This window comes from Gopherus flavomarginatus, chromosome 13, assembly GCF_025201925.1.
Source record: "Gopherus flavomarginatus isolate rGopFla2 chromosome 13, rGopFla2.mat.asm, whole genome shotgun sequence".
Lineage (NCBI taxonomy): Eukaryota > Metazoa > Chordata > Testudines > Testudinidae > Gopherus > Gopherus flavomarginatus.
In genome coordinates, this window is record NC_066629.1 from 23,505,828 (window position 1) to 23,522,577 (window position 16,750).

The 16,750-nt window shown below is 43.3% G+C and overlaps 1 protein-coding gene across 7 annotated transcripts in view; it reads left to right on the forward strand.

Moving 5' to 3' along the window:
• The first annotated feature begins 840 nt into the window (after positions 1 to 840).
• Positions 841 to 16,750, forward strand: part of SIK2 (salt inducible kinase 2) — a 106,715-nt gene continuing 90,805 nt past the window's right edge. For 2 of the 7 annotated variants that reach the window (XM_050922009.1, XM_050922010.1), the window contains exon 1: positions 5,353 to 5,514. In XM_050922009.1, the coding sequence (XP_050777966.1) occupies positions 5,365 to 5,514 (150 nt within the window). In that variant the 5' untranslated portion in view covers positions 5,353 to 5,364. Of the gene's footprint in view, positions 1,512 to 5,352; positions 5,515 to 9,375; positions 9,442 to 12,446; positions 12,500 to 14,450; positions 14,616 to 16,750 lie in introns of those variants that run through there. The other 5 variants (XM_050922012.1, XM_050922013.1, XM_050922015.1 and 2 more) reach the window with 5 other exon arrangements.

The following is a 16,750-nucleotide window of genomic DNA, read 5'->3' on the forward strand; positions in this document are numbered from 1 at the left end:
GTTGAGCTACCCGGACAGGAACTTTTTCCTAATGTCCAACCTAAATCTCCCTTGCTGCAGTTTAAGCCCATTGCTTCTTGTTCTATCATTAGAGGCTAAGGTGAACAAGTTTTCTCCCTCCTCCTGATGACACCCTTGTAGATACCTGAACACTGTTATCATGTCCTCTCTCAAGTCTTCTCTTTTCCAAACTAAATAAACCCAATTCTTTCAGCCTTCCTTCATAGGTCATGTTCTCACGACCTTTAATCATTCTTGTTGCTCTTCTCTGGACCCTCTCCAATTTCTCCACATCTTTCTTGAAATGTGGTGCCCAGAACTGGACGCAATACTCCAGTTGAGGACTAACCAGTGCAGAGTGGAGCAGCATAGCTGCTGCTTCTAGGACAGAGGGAAAAGCTTATTATTAAAAAATGTGCTTTCTTGCAGTCAGGAGAGTTTGAGGTCACCTTTGGGCCTTTGAAAAAGGGCAGGCACCAATGAACGTGAAAATGAATCAGAAAAACCTTCTCACCTTCACACATCTGATTAATGAAAGTAGACAAATGTTGTGTAAATAAAATCTGCTCCAAACCATTTCACATGCACAGAATAGCCAAATTAAGAACTATTAGATTATAGAAGCTGGATGGGAATCATCCAGTCCCTCTCCTAGGAGTCAATGCAAGATTGTTTCATACAGCACATTTTCTAAAGCTTTATTTCAGTCTTGTTTTAAGCATCATGAAATTGCACTTCCATTGCTTTTGGGAGGAGACTGTTCCAGAGCCTAATACATTGCTTTGATAAGGCTGAATATTAGGGGGGAAAAAAAATCTAGGGCTATACAACTCACTGGGTGAATTAGGATTAGAACAAAGGAACTGCAGGTCCCTATCTAATCCTCCTCTTTAAATATTAACAATATTTCAGCTTGTTATTTCACCACTGGGACTCAATGTACCATAAACTATTGCAATTTTTGGCAGATTTGAGACCACAAATAACTTGTTTTCTTCAGTCTGCGAGAGTGGACCTTAGAATTCCCAAATGGTTCTGCATTGCTTCTACTGGAGGAAGTCCGCAACAAAAACTGGTGGCAATGAACTAACTTTTCTCTGTAGGGCACGGCTGTGACTATATAGTGCACTACTGTACTCAACAGAGCTTTCCCAGAAACACTCACATATGACCTAGTAAGTGAATGCTCTGGTATGATGATCAGTTAGGGGAGCCTATCCCAGACTGCTTATCAGTCCTTGAAACATCCATAATCTGATTTCTAGGAGAGGAGTTCAGTAATGAAGGTGAAGAGTTCATTGGAGCACCAGTGTCAAGACCTGAAATATGGGGATAGAACAGTTCTAATGTTACCCTGCTAAGACCACGGCAATGGAGCTTTCACCTTTTACAGGATGCAGTCTGTTTGGACAGTCACTAAGACATTCTTGCTCTGCCCTGCCTCAGATAGGGATTCAACCAGCTCTGCAAAGCACAGGAGAGGTGCCTGTCTTCTGACTTTATCTTCACAGGTAGGTGCTTTTAGTTTCTTCATTGTCTTCTTGCTTGAATCTGTTAATAGCTATTAAATGGAGAGTGTGGGATTAGTGGACTATTGAGCCTAACAAGTGCATTATCTCTTTGGACAGACTTCTGCACCTAATTTTATCTTTTTGCACAGACAACTGTCAGATCTCCTTTGACACTTTAAATTTAATGAATCACCCTATGTGTTATAATTAGTGTCCTACCAAATTAATGGTCATGAAAAACACAACATGGACTGTGAAATCTGGTCTTTTGTGTGTTTTTACCCTATACTATACAGAGATCACAGGGAAACCAGTGTTTCTCAAATTGGGGGTCCTGACCCAAAAGGGAGTTGCAGGGGGTCACAAAGTTATTTTAGGAAGGTTGCAGTATTGTGACCTTTACTTCTGCACTGACTTCAGAGCTGAGCAGCCAGAGAATGGTGGCTGTTGGTCAGGCGCCTAGCTCTAAAGGCAGTGCCCCGGCTGCAGCAGCACAGAAGTAAGGGTGGCAATACCATACCATGCCACCCTTACTTCTGTGCTGCTGCCTTCAAAGCTGGGTGGCTGAAGAGGGGCAGCTGCTGCATGAGGGCCCAGCTCTGCAGGCAACAGAGCAGACGTAATGGTGGCAATACCATACCATACCATCCTTACCTCTGAGCTGTTGCTGGCGGTGGCTCTATCTTCAGAGCTGGACACTCAGCCTGCAGCCATTGCTGTCCAGCTGCCCACCTCTGAAGGCAGCGCCGCCGACAAAAGCAGTGCAGAAGTAAGGGTAACAGTATCACAATCCCCCCTGCAATAACCTTGTGATGCCCCCCCACCCCTAAGTCCTTTTTGGGTCAGAGCCCTACAATTACAACACCTGGACATTTCAGGTTTAAATAGCTGAAATCATGAAATTGACCAAAATGGACCTTGAATTTGGTAGCCCTTAGTTATAATATACATAGGACAATAGTCCACTAGAGGGCACATGTGCTCCACATTTGAAACTTTTGGACAGTTGCTGAAATTGTCTTTCAATAGTTCCTGAGCATTTTGTTTGAGATTGCACAGGTCGCTGAAAAAGTGTTTGTGTAAAGTATTTGGATCACCTTGTTTGAAGCCCAACAAGAAGTGAATCATGGGTAGCAAAACCATCTGCAGAAAGGCTGTTCTCTTGGTTGCCTTTTTTCCATGAATGTTATTTTGAAGTTTTATTTTAGCCTGTACATTTGAACCAAAATTGACGTTATCCTGTGCTGTACAAGAAGGGCTGTGCCAATGAGGCTTTCTGTTGTAAACATAAAGTTTAACTTGCTGAATAATTTGTTTCAGAGAGATACAGTAAGGGTTAGCATTGATAGAAGTAGGAAGAAGGCAGATCGATTCTTTTGCTATCAAAAATATATAAAATATACCAATGCAAATTCCCTGATTTAGAGCAACTATTAGGCAATATTTCACATGAGCCTCCAGTTAGATTATTTTAATCTCTAATTTACTGGGTTTTGGCAGCATAACAACATTAATTGAATAGATTAATTCAAGTGTCATTGTAGTGCAAAAAAGATAATGAAAAGCTAAACTCAAAGAGTAAAAGGTCTGTGTAACAGCATATTATACCCAAGCAGAACTATTATTAGCATGCTGTTGTATACATTAGCTATCTCAGAGGGTAGAACTCTGACTAATTTAAGTAGACAATACATGCAATCCTCTTTTAGGGTCAGGCATTGTGTCAGGCCTTAAATTGCTCGCCTCCTAATGTGCTTAGTGGGGGCGAGAACCCCAGCAATGGCCCCTCAGTGGCAAACTGTAGAAGGCCAAACCTCCTGTTAACTAGAAGTAGTAGCAGCATATACTTTCAGAGGCCAAGGAGCCTCTCTGCCATCAGGTGTTCTAGACTCCTACTGTTTTCAGAAAGGGATTGGCTGTCCAGAAAGAGGTGGTGGAGTTGATTGTGAGAGGGGAGTGACAGGTCAGGCAAAGAGAGATTGAAGCTAGCTAGGTAAGGAGTGAGTGAACTGGGAAAGGGCAAGGTGAAAGGTTAGATAGTGGGCAAAGTTTGAGGAGAGGGAGAGGGATAGAAGAGCATGCATTTGAAATGAACAGAGGTTTAAAAAAATTGAAGCATAAGGGGTAAAACAACTTAGGTGGATTTATTATTAAAAATGAAAATCAGAGTGAAACTTGAGTATCGGTAATTCGCTGTCAGGGCTGATGTCTGTTACAGGTTTGTACAGTGCCTACTGCAGTAGAGCCCATGAGTGATATCCCAATACAAATAATTAAGAGAGCGTGTCTGCAGCGTGAGGCACCTGGCAGAAGAGGTGGACATCCCTGCTACTGCTAGCGCCTGTATCAGCCTTCAGAGCTCCTGTCCCCATCTGTCTGGAGTGAGGGGACCCCCTCCAAGGGGAATCCTGGGTGGCTCTGAGCACTAGCTAAGGTGCTTACAGGCCCTATGGTGTGGTGGAGGGCGGGAACCCTTGACCGCTTGGTCCAAGCAGCAGGGCAGGAATGGGTGCCCAGCTTGTTCTGTGGCCCGGAGAAAGGGGGTACGGGGACCAGGGCAGGGACAGGAGTGGGTGTGGCCTTCCATGGGCAGAGATGGGCAACAGCTATGGAGGGAAACTTAAGGGGGCTGGGGCCAGCTGGGCTTGGGAGCCCAGGAGAATGTTGTGCAGTGGGGTGAGGCACTAAGCGCCTAGAAGCATGCTGTGCAGTGTGTGGCGGGAGTGCTGGGAACCCAGGGCAGTGCTGTGAAGTGGTGGGGGGAGGGGGGCGCTGGGAACCCAGGGCAGTGCTGTGCAGTGGCGGGGGGAGGGGGGCGCTGGGAACCCAGGGCCGTGCTGTGCAGTGGCAGGGTCATTGGGAACCCAGGGCCGTGTTGTGCAGTGGTGGGGTCACTGGGAACCCAGGGCCGTGTTGTGCAGTGGCAGGGGGGGGGTGCTAGGAACCCAGGGCCGTGTTGTGCAGTGGCAGGGTCACTGGGAACCCAGGGCTGTGTTGTGCAGTGGCAGGGTCACTGGGAACCCAGGGCCGTGTTGTGCAGTGGCGGGGGGGTGTGCTAGGAACCCAGGGCCATGCTGTGCAGTGGCGGGGGGGGGTGCTAGGAACCCAGGGCCGTGCTGTGCAGTGGCGGGGGGGGGGGGGTGCTGGGAACCCAGGGCTGTGCTGTGCAGTGGCAGGGTCACTGGGAACCCAGGGCCGTGCTGTGCAGTGGCGGGGGGGGGCGCACTGGGAACCCAGGGCCGTGCTGTGCAGTGGCGGGGGGGGGGGCGCTGGGAACCCAGGGCCGTGCTGTGCAGTGGCAGGGTCACTGGGAACCCAGGGCCGTGCTGTGCAGTGGCAGGGTCACTGGGAACCCAGGGCCGTGCTGTGCAGTGGCGGGGGGGGGGGCGCTGGGAACCCAGGGCCGTGCTGTGCAGTGGGGGCACAGCAGCAGTGGGGGTGGCGACAGGCCAGGCACAGTCAGGGCGAACCAGGACTCGGGGACGGGGGGCTGAGGGAGACTCAAGCTGTGGGGGGAGGGGCCGTGCCCGCAGCGCTCCCTCAACGCCCGGCCGCGCCCCTTCCCCCCCCCCCCCTCCCTCCCAACACCAGGCCGGCGGGGAGCAGGCGCTGTGCCGGGGAGGCTGTGGGGGGGCCGCGCTGCCGGCGGGAGGAGGCGCCCCGCAGGGAACAGCCCCAGGAGGCCGTTGCTCATCCGGTGGCGGTGGCTACGGTTGCCATGGCGAGACTCCGCCTCCGCTGACGCGCGCGGTGACGCGCGGGTGGGGGGCGGCGCGGCGCGGCGCGGCGCGGCTGCAGGGCGCCGCACGGCCACAGACGGAGCGAGCCGCCGCTGCCGCCCCCCGAGCCCAGCATGGTAATGGCGGAGCCCCGGCGGCCCCCCCCGCTGCTGCCCCGCGGGCCCGGGCCCGTCCGCGTCGGGTTCTACGACATCGAGGGCACGCTGGGCAAGGGCAACTTCGCCGTGGTGAAGCTGGGGCGGCACCGGATCACGCGCAGCGAGGTGAGGCGGCCGGGGGGGAACCGGGCCTGCCTCGCCCCCCGGGACCGGCTCGGGCCGGACCCTTCCCCTCCGCCGCCACTGCTACCGGCCCCGGGGGTTCCCTGGTTACCGGCTGGCTCCCACCCCCGGGAGCTCTGCCCCGCGTGGGGCGCACCCGGCGCGCCGGTGGGGGGGACTCCAGGTGTGCCCCCCGTTCGCACGGGCCCGGCCCGCAGCCGCCTTTGTCCCTGCAGCGGCGCCGGGCCCTGCCGCTCCGCCCGAGGCGGCGGGGGGCTCCGCAGGGCAGCGGAGCGCTGTGGGGAAGGAGCCGGCCAGCCCGCCCGCCCCGGGACCTTCCCCAGCACCCGCCGCGGTGCGAACTTCCCCGGGGCCAAGCCGGCGGGGAGCCCCGCGGGGCGGGGGATACGCCTTGCCCGCACGACAAGGTGTGGACGGGGCCAGCTTGTGCTGGTGACAGCGTGTTTGGGCCGCGGAGATCAGTGTGTAGCAGGGCGGAGATCAGTCCCCACACTAGCCGTGAAGCTGCTGTTAGGAGAGTCCCTTCATGAGAAACGGCCAGCAGGCAGCTGATAACTTGGTCATTGCCGAACACAGGACAGGTTTGCAGTGCTTAATTCGTAATCAGCGAGGGGCTGCGGCGCTAACCATTAGGTGCCCTGGCTCAGGCCATTTTTTAAACTTTCATAACTGATGGGGTAAGCCCTGAGTTGCCTGGGCTGTGATCTGCCAACCCTAGAGGTGCTGGGACTCTGCCCTACCAAGCCCGGGCACAAATTAAGCACTGCAGGTTTGACTCCTAAAGGCTACATTGTTCTGTATTCTGCTGTTAGGTTTGCCATCTATTTAATATCTCCAGATGTGGGGCCAGCTTTACTACTTCAGTTTGAAGAAGAATGATTTTCCTCCTATCCCATTCCCTTGAATCAGCTTGTCTGGGTACTAAATTAAAAACAATCATCTTTTCAGAAATGCAGGTTACCCAAGTTATCAATTAAATACCAGTCTCAGAAAACCATAATTATGTTATGCATCATCTATAATTAAACAGCTATAGTCGACTTGAGTAAAAATGTAATTAAACATATTTTTAAAATATGAAATATTTGGAAGCAGCACTTGTGGACATCATGACTTAACTTTTAAGACAAGTACTTTCAGTTACTATAACTGGATTTCAGTTTCTTGCCAATTTTTATGATGATATCCTATTTCCTATTTTAAAAAAAACATTTTTCTGTGGTGCGATGTGAATGATCCATACGGACATGGAAACTGATTGAACAAAATGATGTCAAAAGCACAAAGTAAAGAAATGGAAAACTGTAATGTTTCACTTATAGTGGTCTTAAGTGGTACAAGTATCAATAGGCAGGAGGCAAAACTATAATTGTTAACTTCAGTTACAATTTTACATTGAATATTGTTGCAGGGCACATAGTAGCGGTCACTCTTCAAAGTTGTGTGTACAATGTTACTGACATCTTGAGGTTTCTTCCAGCCCTACATTTCTGTGACTCTATGAAAATCCAAAGTATTAAAGGAAATTTGATCAAGTTATGGCCTCACTTCTCAAATTGCATATTAAGGAACTTAGTCAAATAATTTTAAACCCTTTCCTTGCTACTACTAAATACCCAAGTTTGGAAATTAGAATTTTAAGTAGTGTTCAATTACAGTGTTAATGTTTCACTCACCAGGCAGTAGGTAAAGCTGTTTGCTTACTGGTCTTCAGGCACCATGTCTCAATGGCATTGCAGTGGCAATCTTAACTTTTTATTGTAATGTAAAAGTTAGATCTGAGTTTTGTGAAAATTTAAAATAATCTACACTTTGAGTTTAAACAGCTTGGCAATATTGTGTTTTGTACAAGTTGTCAGCTTCAAAAGCGGCTGAAATTAATAGAAGTACGTTCTAAAAACTTTGCTAAATGTCAATATAAATAAGTTTCTATTTGATTGAATAGGCTTTCTTCTTGGTTAGGGTCATGTATGCTGTGCTCCGTCTGGAAGTTGTTTTTATAGTTCACATTGTGAATTACTACTGCCAAGATGGAAATAATTCCAGGAATGTGAATGGCAGAGTGAACTTACTATGACTGACAGTTGTTTCACATGGTTTATTTTAAAATTAAGCTAAAAGGAAACCTTTATCATATTTTTCCTGTAAGTTTTCTAGCAGGGTTTCCCTTTCCAAAGTATTATGGTTAAACCTTGTTGTGCACTTTTGTTTGTTTGTTTTGCATGATCAGTTATTTCCTCAACAAGAAATTTATAAACATAGGTAGAACTTCATTGTTGGGTCAGGCAGTAGCAGCAGCTAGCTGAGTTACAAGGGAGAGGGACCCTATTAACTTTCACTAATAGTAAAGAGAAGTTCTGACCAAGTAGTATTACTGTAAATGATTCAAAGTCAGACCAGTGTGAGTTCCACCAACTCTGCTTAGTTACATAGTGGAATTGTACTGAAATGATGCAGACCTTAAAGTTCCTTGTCATGAAATTAATCTAATATATTTGAAGGGGAAATCAAACTGAAACAGAATGTGTACGTAAGAAGAAAATATAGCCCAGAAGGTGGAGTATGGCAAACTAGTTCTAAATTGAGTGTGAAATCCTGTAACTGCAACAGTAATGTTGCATTTGAGCACTGAAGTGAAGAAATGTGAAAGTTAATATAAATGTAAGAACTGCAATGTATTCTCACCCATGGTTGGTGTAGTTCTGTAACCTGCTTTTAAGATCAGTCAGTACTAGATGCTTCAGAGGAGGCAGCTGCATTTTTGATAGGTTCTTGCACACAGCACATGTTTGTTGTATCACAGAAATATCCTATGATCAGAGAATTCAGTTTGTTCATGAATATGGACACAGGAGAAGAAGTTATGTTTAGGAGGACATAGGAAAAATAGGAGATGGCAACAAAAATAATTAGAAGCATTGGAAGAATCATAAGGGAAGCTCAGAAAGATTAGGACTGCTTAGTTTTAGGAGATAAGTAGTGACATGAGATATAAACATGAATGGCAGAGATCATCATACTGAATCTGCTGCTTACTATCTCCTAATATAAGAGGGACACCCTCTGGAATTAAAAAAGTAATAAACTTTCTGATAAAGGAAATACTCAAATACATAACCAACCTGTGGCACTCTTTCCTACAAGATATAGGGCATTAAACCTAAAACTCAAATGATTAGTCATCTGCATATTGATATAAGCTATCGCTCCATGAACTATCGTAAACACTTTTTACTAATCACTCCACATGGTTCAGGATGTATGTCAGCCACCAGCTGCTTGAACTTGGAAAACCTTCTCCTATAGGCATGTTATTGCCTAATTGTCCATTACATATGGTTGTATTTTCCTCCAAAGTGGCTTCTCTAGGAGGCGGAATGTTGAACTAGATGAACGGTTGGCTGATCAAGTGTGTGTATGCATGATACATACTCATAAGTGCACTGGTTTAAAAAACAACAGCCCCCCCTTGTTGTGACCCACCAATTGGTTTAGCGCAAACGGATTTAAGGGAAGCTAACATTGATTAGCTACGTTGGAGCAAATCCATGATGTAGAAGCACTCGATTGTTTCTGTGGGGCTTGCACCAGCACGACGTATTCCAGACCAGAGTAAGCCATGTTTTACAATATTAAAGTGAGTCTACGTAGGGAGCTTGCATCAGGGTAACTGCACTCGTGCAAATATCTCTAACCTAGGCAGGGCCTAAGATTTTAGGTTGACCTGTGTAACCTAAATGGCAGCTGCAAAAGAGAAAATCTGGATTTGTGCCTTTTTTGCTGTGTCTCTTATAGGTCTGAAGATATTCAGCATTTCCCTTACATTAGAAGTTTGTCGTCTTTTTCTGGAGGACTGTAACGGTAGAATCAAAACTAAATAAAAATTCAGATAATCTTGAAAAATTGAAAGTAAGGATTATTTGTCAGATTAACTTTTTTTCATTTGATATCTGTTTAAATTTAGATGCCTGGCAGTTTCAGTTCCTTGCCCTTTCAGTTCAAGGCAGAGAAGGCTCCCCCTTCCAATTCTCTAGTCCTCTAGCAAAAACAAGGAATGAAAGACTGATGATTATTCTTGATATTTTGAAGCAAGATTTCAAATGGGTTTTAGGCTTTTATGCATCTTAAAAGCAGTGGGGGGTAGGGAGGTGTAGACCATTTTTTACCCCTTTTCAGGTCACCTTTAAGCTGATTTAAAGCATTTATGACTCTTAATCATGAAAGTTGTGTGCAGTAGTGGGGAGAGTGTGCCAAATACACAGTGATTTGCAACCTAACTGTAGGAGTATGCTAGAATCATGTGACTTGCATAATTGTCCTTAATTTGGTGTGTGCTTTGGGTGGTGGCATGTGTTGCCATAGATAGAGGTTGACCATGCTAGAGAAATGCGAATTCAGTCATGTACCAGGTAGACTTTTATACAGTATACTGGAAAGATTAGTGCTATGTTATGACATTTCTGGAAAATGTTAGTGATTGCTACTGAGCTGTATATTCAGTTTCACTGAGAAAGATTTCATAGTTCAACAGTTTTGGTGCAAAAATGTAAAATTAAAATCTTTGCTGCAGCCAGAAGCAGCATCTCCAATTTGAACTAAATAGGATTTGACCCACGTTTTGTTTTAATCAAGACACTGTTAAGATTGCTGGTGAAAAAGAGCTCAGTGCTAAGTGCAACTTCACATTTATGTGTAATTGCATAGTATTCCTTAGTGATTTTTCTCTAAACCTTCAGATCGAACAAAGGGCAAAAAAATTCAGTATTAAAAAAGGCTCAGGTATCTAATCTACCTTTAAACATTTGAAACAGAGAAGCCAGATGTCTGTAATACTCTGTTTCAGATTAAGAAAATATTGACGCATATATTACAATGTCATTTCTGATATAAAACCTCAACCTGTATTAGAGAATAGACAACAAAATATTTCTGTAATTAGCACCATCCCTTACTGCACCTTTGTTTCAGAAAACCTGTTCGCGCTTAGCTATAGCAAGAGAGTACACACTACATTTTATTCAGTTCATTATCATTAATGTTTTGATAAAGTGGATGAACTAGAAATACAAAGCCTTTAATATTTATTGGTCTACATTATTTGATATAAACGCTTTTTGTGTTTCTAATACGTAGCTACTCGTGGTCAGCAAGAGTACCACACGTGGGATTATTTCAGAAATTCAAAAAAACCAACTAGCATGTAACTAAATAAAAAATTGACATTTGTATAATTACATTTTAGATCAAAGAGGCAGTGTGGCAACTGTCATGTTGAGTGATCTGTATGCTGAAAATCTTGATTTTTTTTTAAAGATTTGACTGAATCAAGAATGTGTTTATGGATTTTTAACAGGTTGGCAGAGTTCATCTGTTGACCTACCCTCATAGCAGGTGATAGAACACAGTATGAAGCGCTGAAGTTTGCTTAGCTCACTTTGTGGGGGCAGCTTTTTAACTCCATCTAGAATGAAAAGGAAAATACTAAAGAATTCTCTGGAAAGAGAGAGCATTAGAGCAGAGGAGGCCTTGAAGGGAACCCCTGGGGACAACCAGTGGTAAGAGGAAAACTAAAAAGTGAAGTTCATTCTTTTTTTTTGTTAGTAATAATAACTAAACCACTGGACAGAGGAGGGTTTGGATGCTAATTCGGCATCTGTCTGTTTTGCGGACTGCCCATTCAGCTTTATACCAGAGTTCACCTAATACAGCTGAGTAACTTGCCCATTGGTCTAATTGTAAAGAGCATAATTGCATTTTTAAACACAAAGTTAGGCCTTTGTAAATGTAGATCTAACCAAGGAAAGTTGTAAGGCTACCAAGTATTACATTTTGAGTGACCAAAACTGATTTTTTTGGAACTTGTTTGGATCATGTCATATGGAGATATGAAAACAAGTTCACTTATGTAAGTTCAAGGCTTGATGACATTAAAAGAACATTCTTGCTCTTAATGCGATAAGACTTTTATAAACACATTGTCAGACTTCAAGGAAGTGTTGGCTTGTCGGGTTCTTTGACACACTACTGTACCTGAATACACTACATGAAAACTAAATGTGACACAAGTATTTGCAAGTTACATAGCTGTAAGTGCAGGGTTATTAGAGCAATAATGTTAAGTTATAGTGATAGAATTTTTGCAATAAACAGCTATTTGATAGTGTGGGAAATGTAGAACTCTAGTACAATAGACTCTCTTTGATGAGATTGTGTGGCATACTGGTCTCTAATGCAAATGCATTTTTCTTTAGACTCTGAGACTGATTTTTAGTATGAGAAGACTAATGTTATTTGGAAGCCATTAGAACAGATTTTCTTGGGATTTGCACTGAAACGTTTGACTTGAGGACTGAATTTCTTGGAGCTGTATGGCTTCCTGACCTTCAAATGAAGGAATTATTTTCAGTCTTCTCACCATCTTCTAAATGTAGACAGATTGTATTGTTAGGAGATTTTTAAACATCTGTAGCATGTCTTCTCAATGGGGAACATTTGGAAAAGGAGGAAGTGGCAGAAAGCCACAAAAAAAGCACATTAATTTAACATTAAACTATAATAAATGTTACAGCAGGACTCAATTCTACAACTCGCTTTTTACATGCTCAGTTTTCTGAAGATTCTCTCTTGGGGATGAAACTCCACATGGTTGGTCCCAGATCAGAGATTATTTTTGTTTTTTAATTGGTTCAAATACCAGAAGGGAATTTGCTACGTAAATGTGAAAAAAGCCTTTTCAATTTTAAGTAATTTTTTAAAAAACTTCAGTCAGCAATATGGCAAAACTATAATTATACATTTACTCTTGAAATAACAGAAGCATCTGGTATAGATTAACTAGTGAGATTACAGGTAAATGGAAACCCTTTCTACCCTCTCACAACTCATTTGTTCTTTCTTTTTCTTTCTTTCGCTAGGTCTGACTAAGGAATTAGGTACTTTATGGTTTGCAAGACAACTCAGCTGAATTGTATCTTTTAAAAACTTTGTTTTGGGCATGCACTTTTGCTAACATTGGGAGCTGGTAACTGCCTAACATACGCGGAGAAAGTTGTCAACATAGGAAATTTTTATAGACAGACTTGAAAGAAGAAACATTCTTCATTGAAATATTTATGTTCCTTCAGTGTTTTATAATCTCTGTAGAGAGTCTGTATTCAAATGCAGGAGCAAATTGTGGAAATGCCAAACTCTGTTGGAAAAACCAGCAGAGCTTATATACTTTAAGTTCACTTTTTCAATTCAAGGAACTTACACGCTTCACTGCAAGAACTTGTAATTGCAAGCCATATAAATACTAGATTTTTTTTCCTGGGGGAGGGGAGGAATGGCAGTCCAAAATACAAAAGTGTATATTAAAGAGTGACCGCATTTTGGATGAACTGAAAAAGATGAAGGAAGAGCCTAGGAAGGCAGAGTTTTGCTGCTTCCTTACTTCAGGTTGTCCAGAACGCTGCCACGGATACTAAAGGCAGGTCTTCACTACCCGCTGGAACGGCAGGTAGTGATCGATCTATCGGGAGTCAATTTATCACATCTAGTGTAGACGCAATAAGATTGATCCCTGATTGCGGTCTCCGTCCACTCCGGAACTCCAGCTCGGGAGAAGTGGAAGCGAAGTCGATGGAGCGGCAGCGGTCAGCTCGCCACTGTCCTCATGGCGAGGCAAGTCGACCTAAGATACGCTGACTTCAGCTACGCTATTCATGTAGCTGAAATTGTGTATCTTAGATCGACCCTCCCGGCTAGTGTAGACCTGAGCTTAGTGTGCTCCATCACTCTGACTGTGCTCCACTAGAGCACCCTTTACTGGCCTTCCCTCACCTTTCATATCAGACATAAGCGCTCTCCTCTTTGAATCCCTACACAACTTCGCTCCTGCCAGCCTCTCTACATTAGTCTTTTCACACAGAAGATGCAGGCAAGCAACAAGAGAAAGTTATGTTAGTTATTATAAAGGGAGCCTCATAAAGGGATAGAGGAAGAGAATGAGGTAAAAGTGTGCAGAGGTTCAAGTGTAAGGCAAAAGTAAATGGGTGAGAATAACGAAAGGAAAGAACAGAGGAAATGGGAAGTGCTCAGGAATTCCTTTGTGGATAAAGCTTCTGCAATTTGTGCATCTGCTAAGGAACAGAGTTAGAGCAAGGGGTTAGTGTGGATAAATGAAGTAAAAGGCAAGACTGTTCCTGTGTAAGACACCATGTACAGGGGAGGTCTGAAGAGATTAGGCTATTAGTGTAAGTAATGGGAAAATTAAAAATTGATCATACAAACAATTGAGAGAAGGTGATTGGTTTCTTGAATTAGGCTTGTCTGGTGAGTGAGTACACTTAGATTCTACTTCTCTAATAAACTAATATAAATCCTCTTGGCTTACCTAAATTAGGCGATCTGTTACTCTGACCGGATCTGGATAAAGTGAAATATCAGTCTGGGTAAGGATCACCCTAGAAATTTTGAGTAACTTTTTAAGTGAGAAGTAATGGTTTCCATTCTTTTTATTGATAGAGGAAGCTGAGTGGTGCTCGAAACAGGGCTCCACCCAGAGCACACCTGCCCTGTTAAGTTAAGAAAATATAATAGGCCAATTCCAGTGTCTGCTTGATATTGCTTTTTCGGTGAGCTACTATAAAGTAAAGGAGAGAAAGTGGGGAAATTTGATATAAGGAATAACTTTTTAAAGCAAATATTTTCTAAGGTGTGTGTAAGCATTTTTGTTTCTATTTTTGGTGTCTGTTTTTGGTTATTATAATTTTCTAGGAAACTTGTTTTATATGTTGACGAAATTGTGCCTGCATAAACTTGTTCACAAATCAGTTTTATTGGCAGTAAAGAGAAATTGTGGAGGGGGAGTCTTAATTTTTTTTAACAGACTGAATTCTTGTTTATTCCTACATCATGTATGTTCATACCAAAAAAAGGAGTTTGCTTACCACTCTGCTTTTATATGTGACCAAGAAGTGAACTACAGAGTGTATGAACAATAAGAATGGCCATACTAGGTCAGACCAAAGGTCCATCCAGCCCAGTATCCTGTCTACTGACGTGGCCAATGCCAGGTGCTTCAGAGGGAGTGAACCTAACAGGTAATGATCAAGTGATCTCTCTCTTGCCATCCATCTCCATTCTCTGAGAAACAGAGGCTAGGAACACCATTCCTTACCTATCTTGGCTAATAGCCATTAATGGACTTAACCCCATGAATTTATCTAGTTCTCTTTTTAAACCCTGATATAGCCTAACCTTCACAACCTCCTCAGCAAGGAGTTCCACAGGTTGACTGTGCGCTGTGTGAAGAACAACTTCCTTTTATTTGTTGTAAACCTGCTGCTCATTAATTTCATTTGGTGGCCCCTAGTTCTTACTTTATGGGAACAAGTAAATAACTTTTCCTTATTCACTTTCTCCACACCACTCATGATTTTATATACCTCTACCATATCCACCCTTAGTCTCCTCAAGAAGTAATACAGACAGTAACTTAGGCCCTTATCTGGCAAAGACTTACATGCGTGTTTAACTCTGGGTATTTGGGTAGTTCTAATCAAGTGAAATGCATACATTTTCCTTTCATCTATCTACTTTGATTGAAAGCAAGGAGATTAAATTAGTGCCTAATTTAAGACCAGTCGCAGCAAATGGGTGTAAAGTCATCAGAAGGAGGAGAATGAAGGTAAATTGAAAAGTGGTTACATAGACTAGTTATGTATGTATTTAGATAGTTCTGCATCCTTTAGGGTTGTTTTTAATTGAGTTACAAATCAATCAGATAGAGATCCCCACTAACCATCTTCCTAGCCATTGTCAGATGGTAGTGGTAGTAGTATTTATTATTTGTATTAAGGTAGAAAGTTGGAGCCCCAGTCGTGGACCAGGATCCCCTTGTGCTAGGCGCTTTACGAACAAATCAAAAAGACAGCCTTTGTGATTGTTTTCCATACACATCACAGTAGAAATGGGTCTTGAGGAGGGATGTGAAGGCACACATGTTAGAGGCATTATGGAATAGTTCAGGATGAGTCTTCTATGCATGAAGATTAATCTGGAAGAAGTGGACAAACAGGCAGTCAAGGCTTGCTTTGTTAGTGAGGTAATGCAGCAAGATACAAGTGCAGATACTAGAGCAGGATAGAGTTGTAAAAGGCTATCAAGGTGAGATAACAGAAGAGGGATTCAGGGAGTATCATGTCTCCAATAGTGGCTAGTTAGTACCACGTGCTAGAGCATGTATTGATATTGCTAGTATATCTTTGATCCTATCTAGCAATTATTGATATCCTCATTATTCATGTAAAGGCTCTTTTTAAAATTATATTAAGTTCTTGGGTTCAAATTATCCTATTTATTAAATTTATCAATTTAATTGGATGCTGTACTTGTGCTATGAGAAATACAATTCAGGTGTTTCTGTTTTAGCCTGTTGCTTTCTATGTGGCTACTTATATGATCCCCATCACTGTGACAGCTGAGCACATTCCAGGTTTTTAAAAATGCGTCTCTGTCTTCCCCTTCCCACTCAGTAGGATAAATCACTTTATTCATTCATAGAATCATAGGACTGGAAGGGACCTCTAGAGGTCATCAAGTCCAGTCCCCTGCACGCGTGGCAGGACTAAGTATTATATAATTATTTATGTTTTTGTTTAAGTGGTGGGGTGGGCAGGTATCTGTATATGAAGAGGTTTATTGAGAGGAAAACCAAGTCAACTGAGTTTAGTAATTAGTTCTTAATGCAGTGATGCTCTTGATCATTCTTATTCAGGTAGTAAGGTCCGCCTCCTGTGTATTGAAATCAATCCAAGTTAGGTGTCTGCATATCTTTGAGGACCTATGTATCTCTTGTGCTTGTCAGCCATTCCCTATAGTTAAAAAAGTTGTGGTTCCTGGGAAATGCATCTATAGTTGTAGGTCGTAGTTATAGGGGAGTTGTAACATCTCAGGTAGTTGGGTCCAGTCCTGTTGAAGAATTGAATATTAGGACTGATGTACCTTTCCTGTACTAGTCTTTTATAAACTTTCCTATATTCTTTCTTTTCCTATGGAAGTCTTTCAATGGCTCTGATTTTTGTTGCCCATCTCTGCATTTTTAACATGCTATTCAAGATGAGACATACTGTTGATCTGTTTAATATTCTCAGTATTTTCTCTTGCATTCTTTATAGCGCATAACATTTTGTTTCCTTTTTTGGTGAAATTGGGAATCCCTTAAGTATAGTTCTGT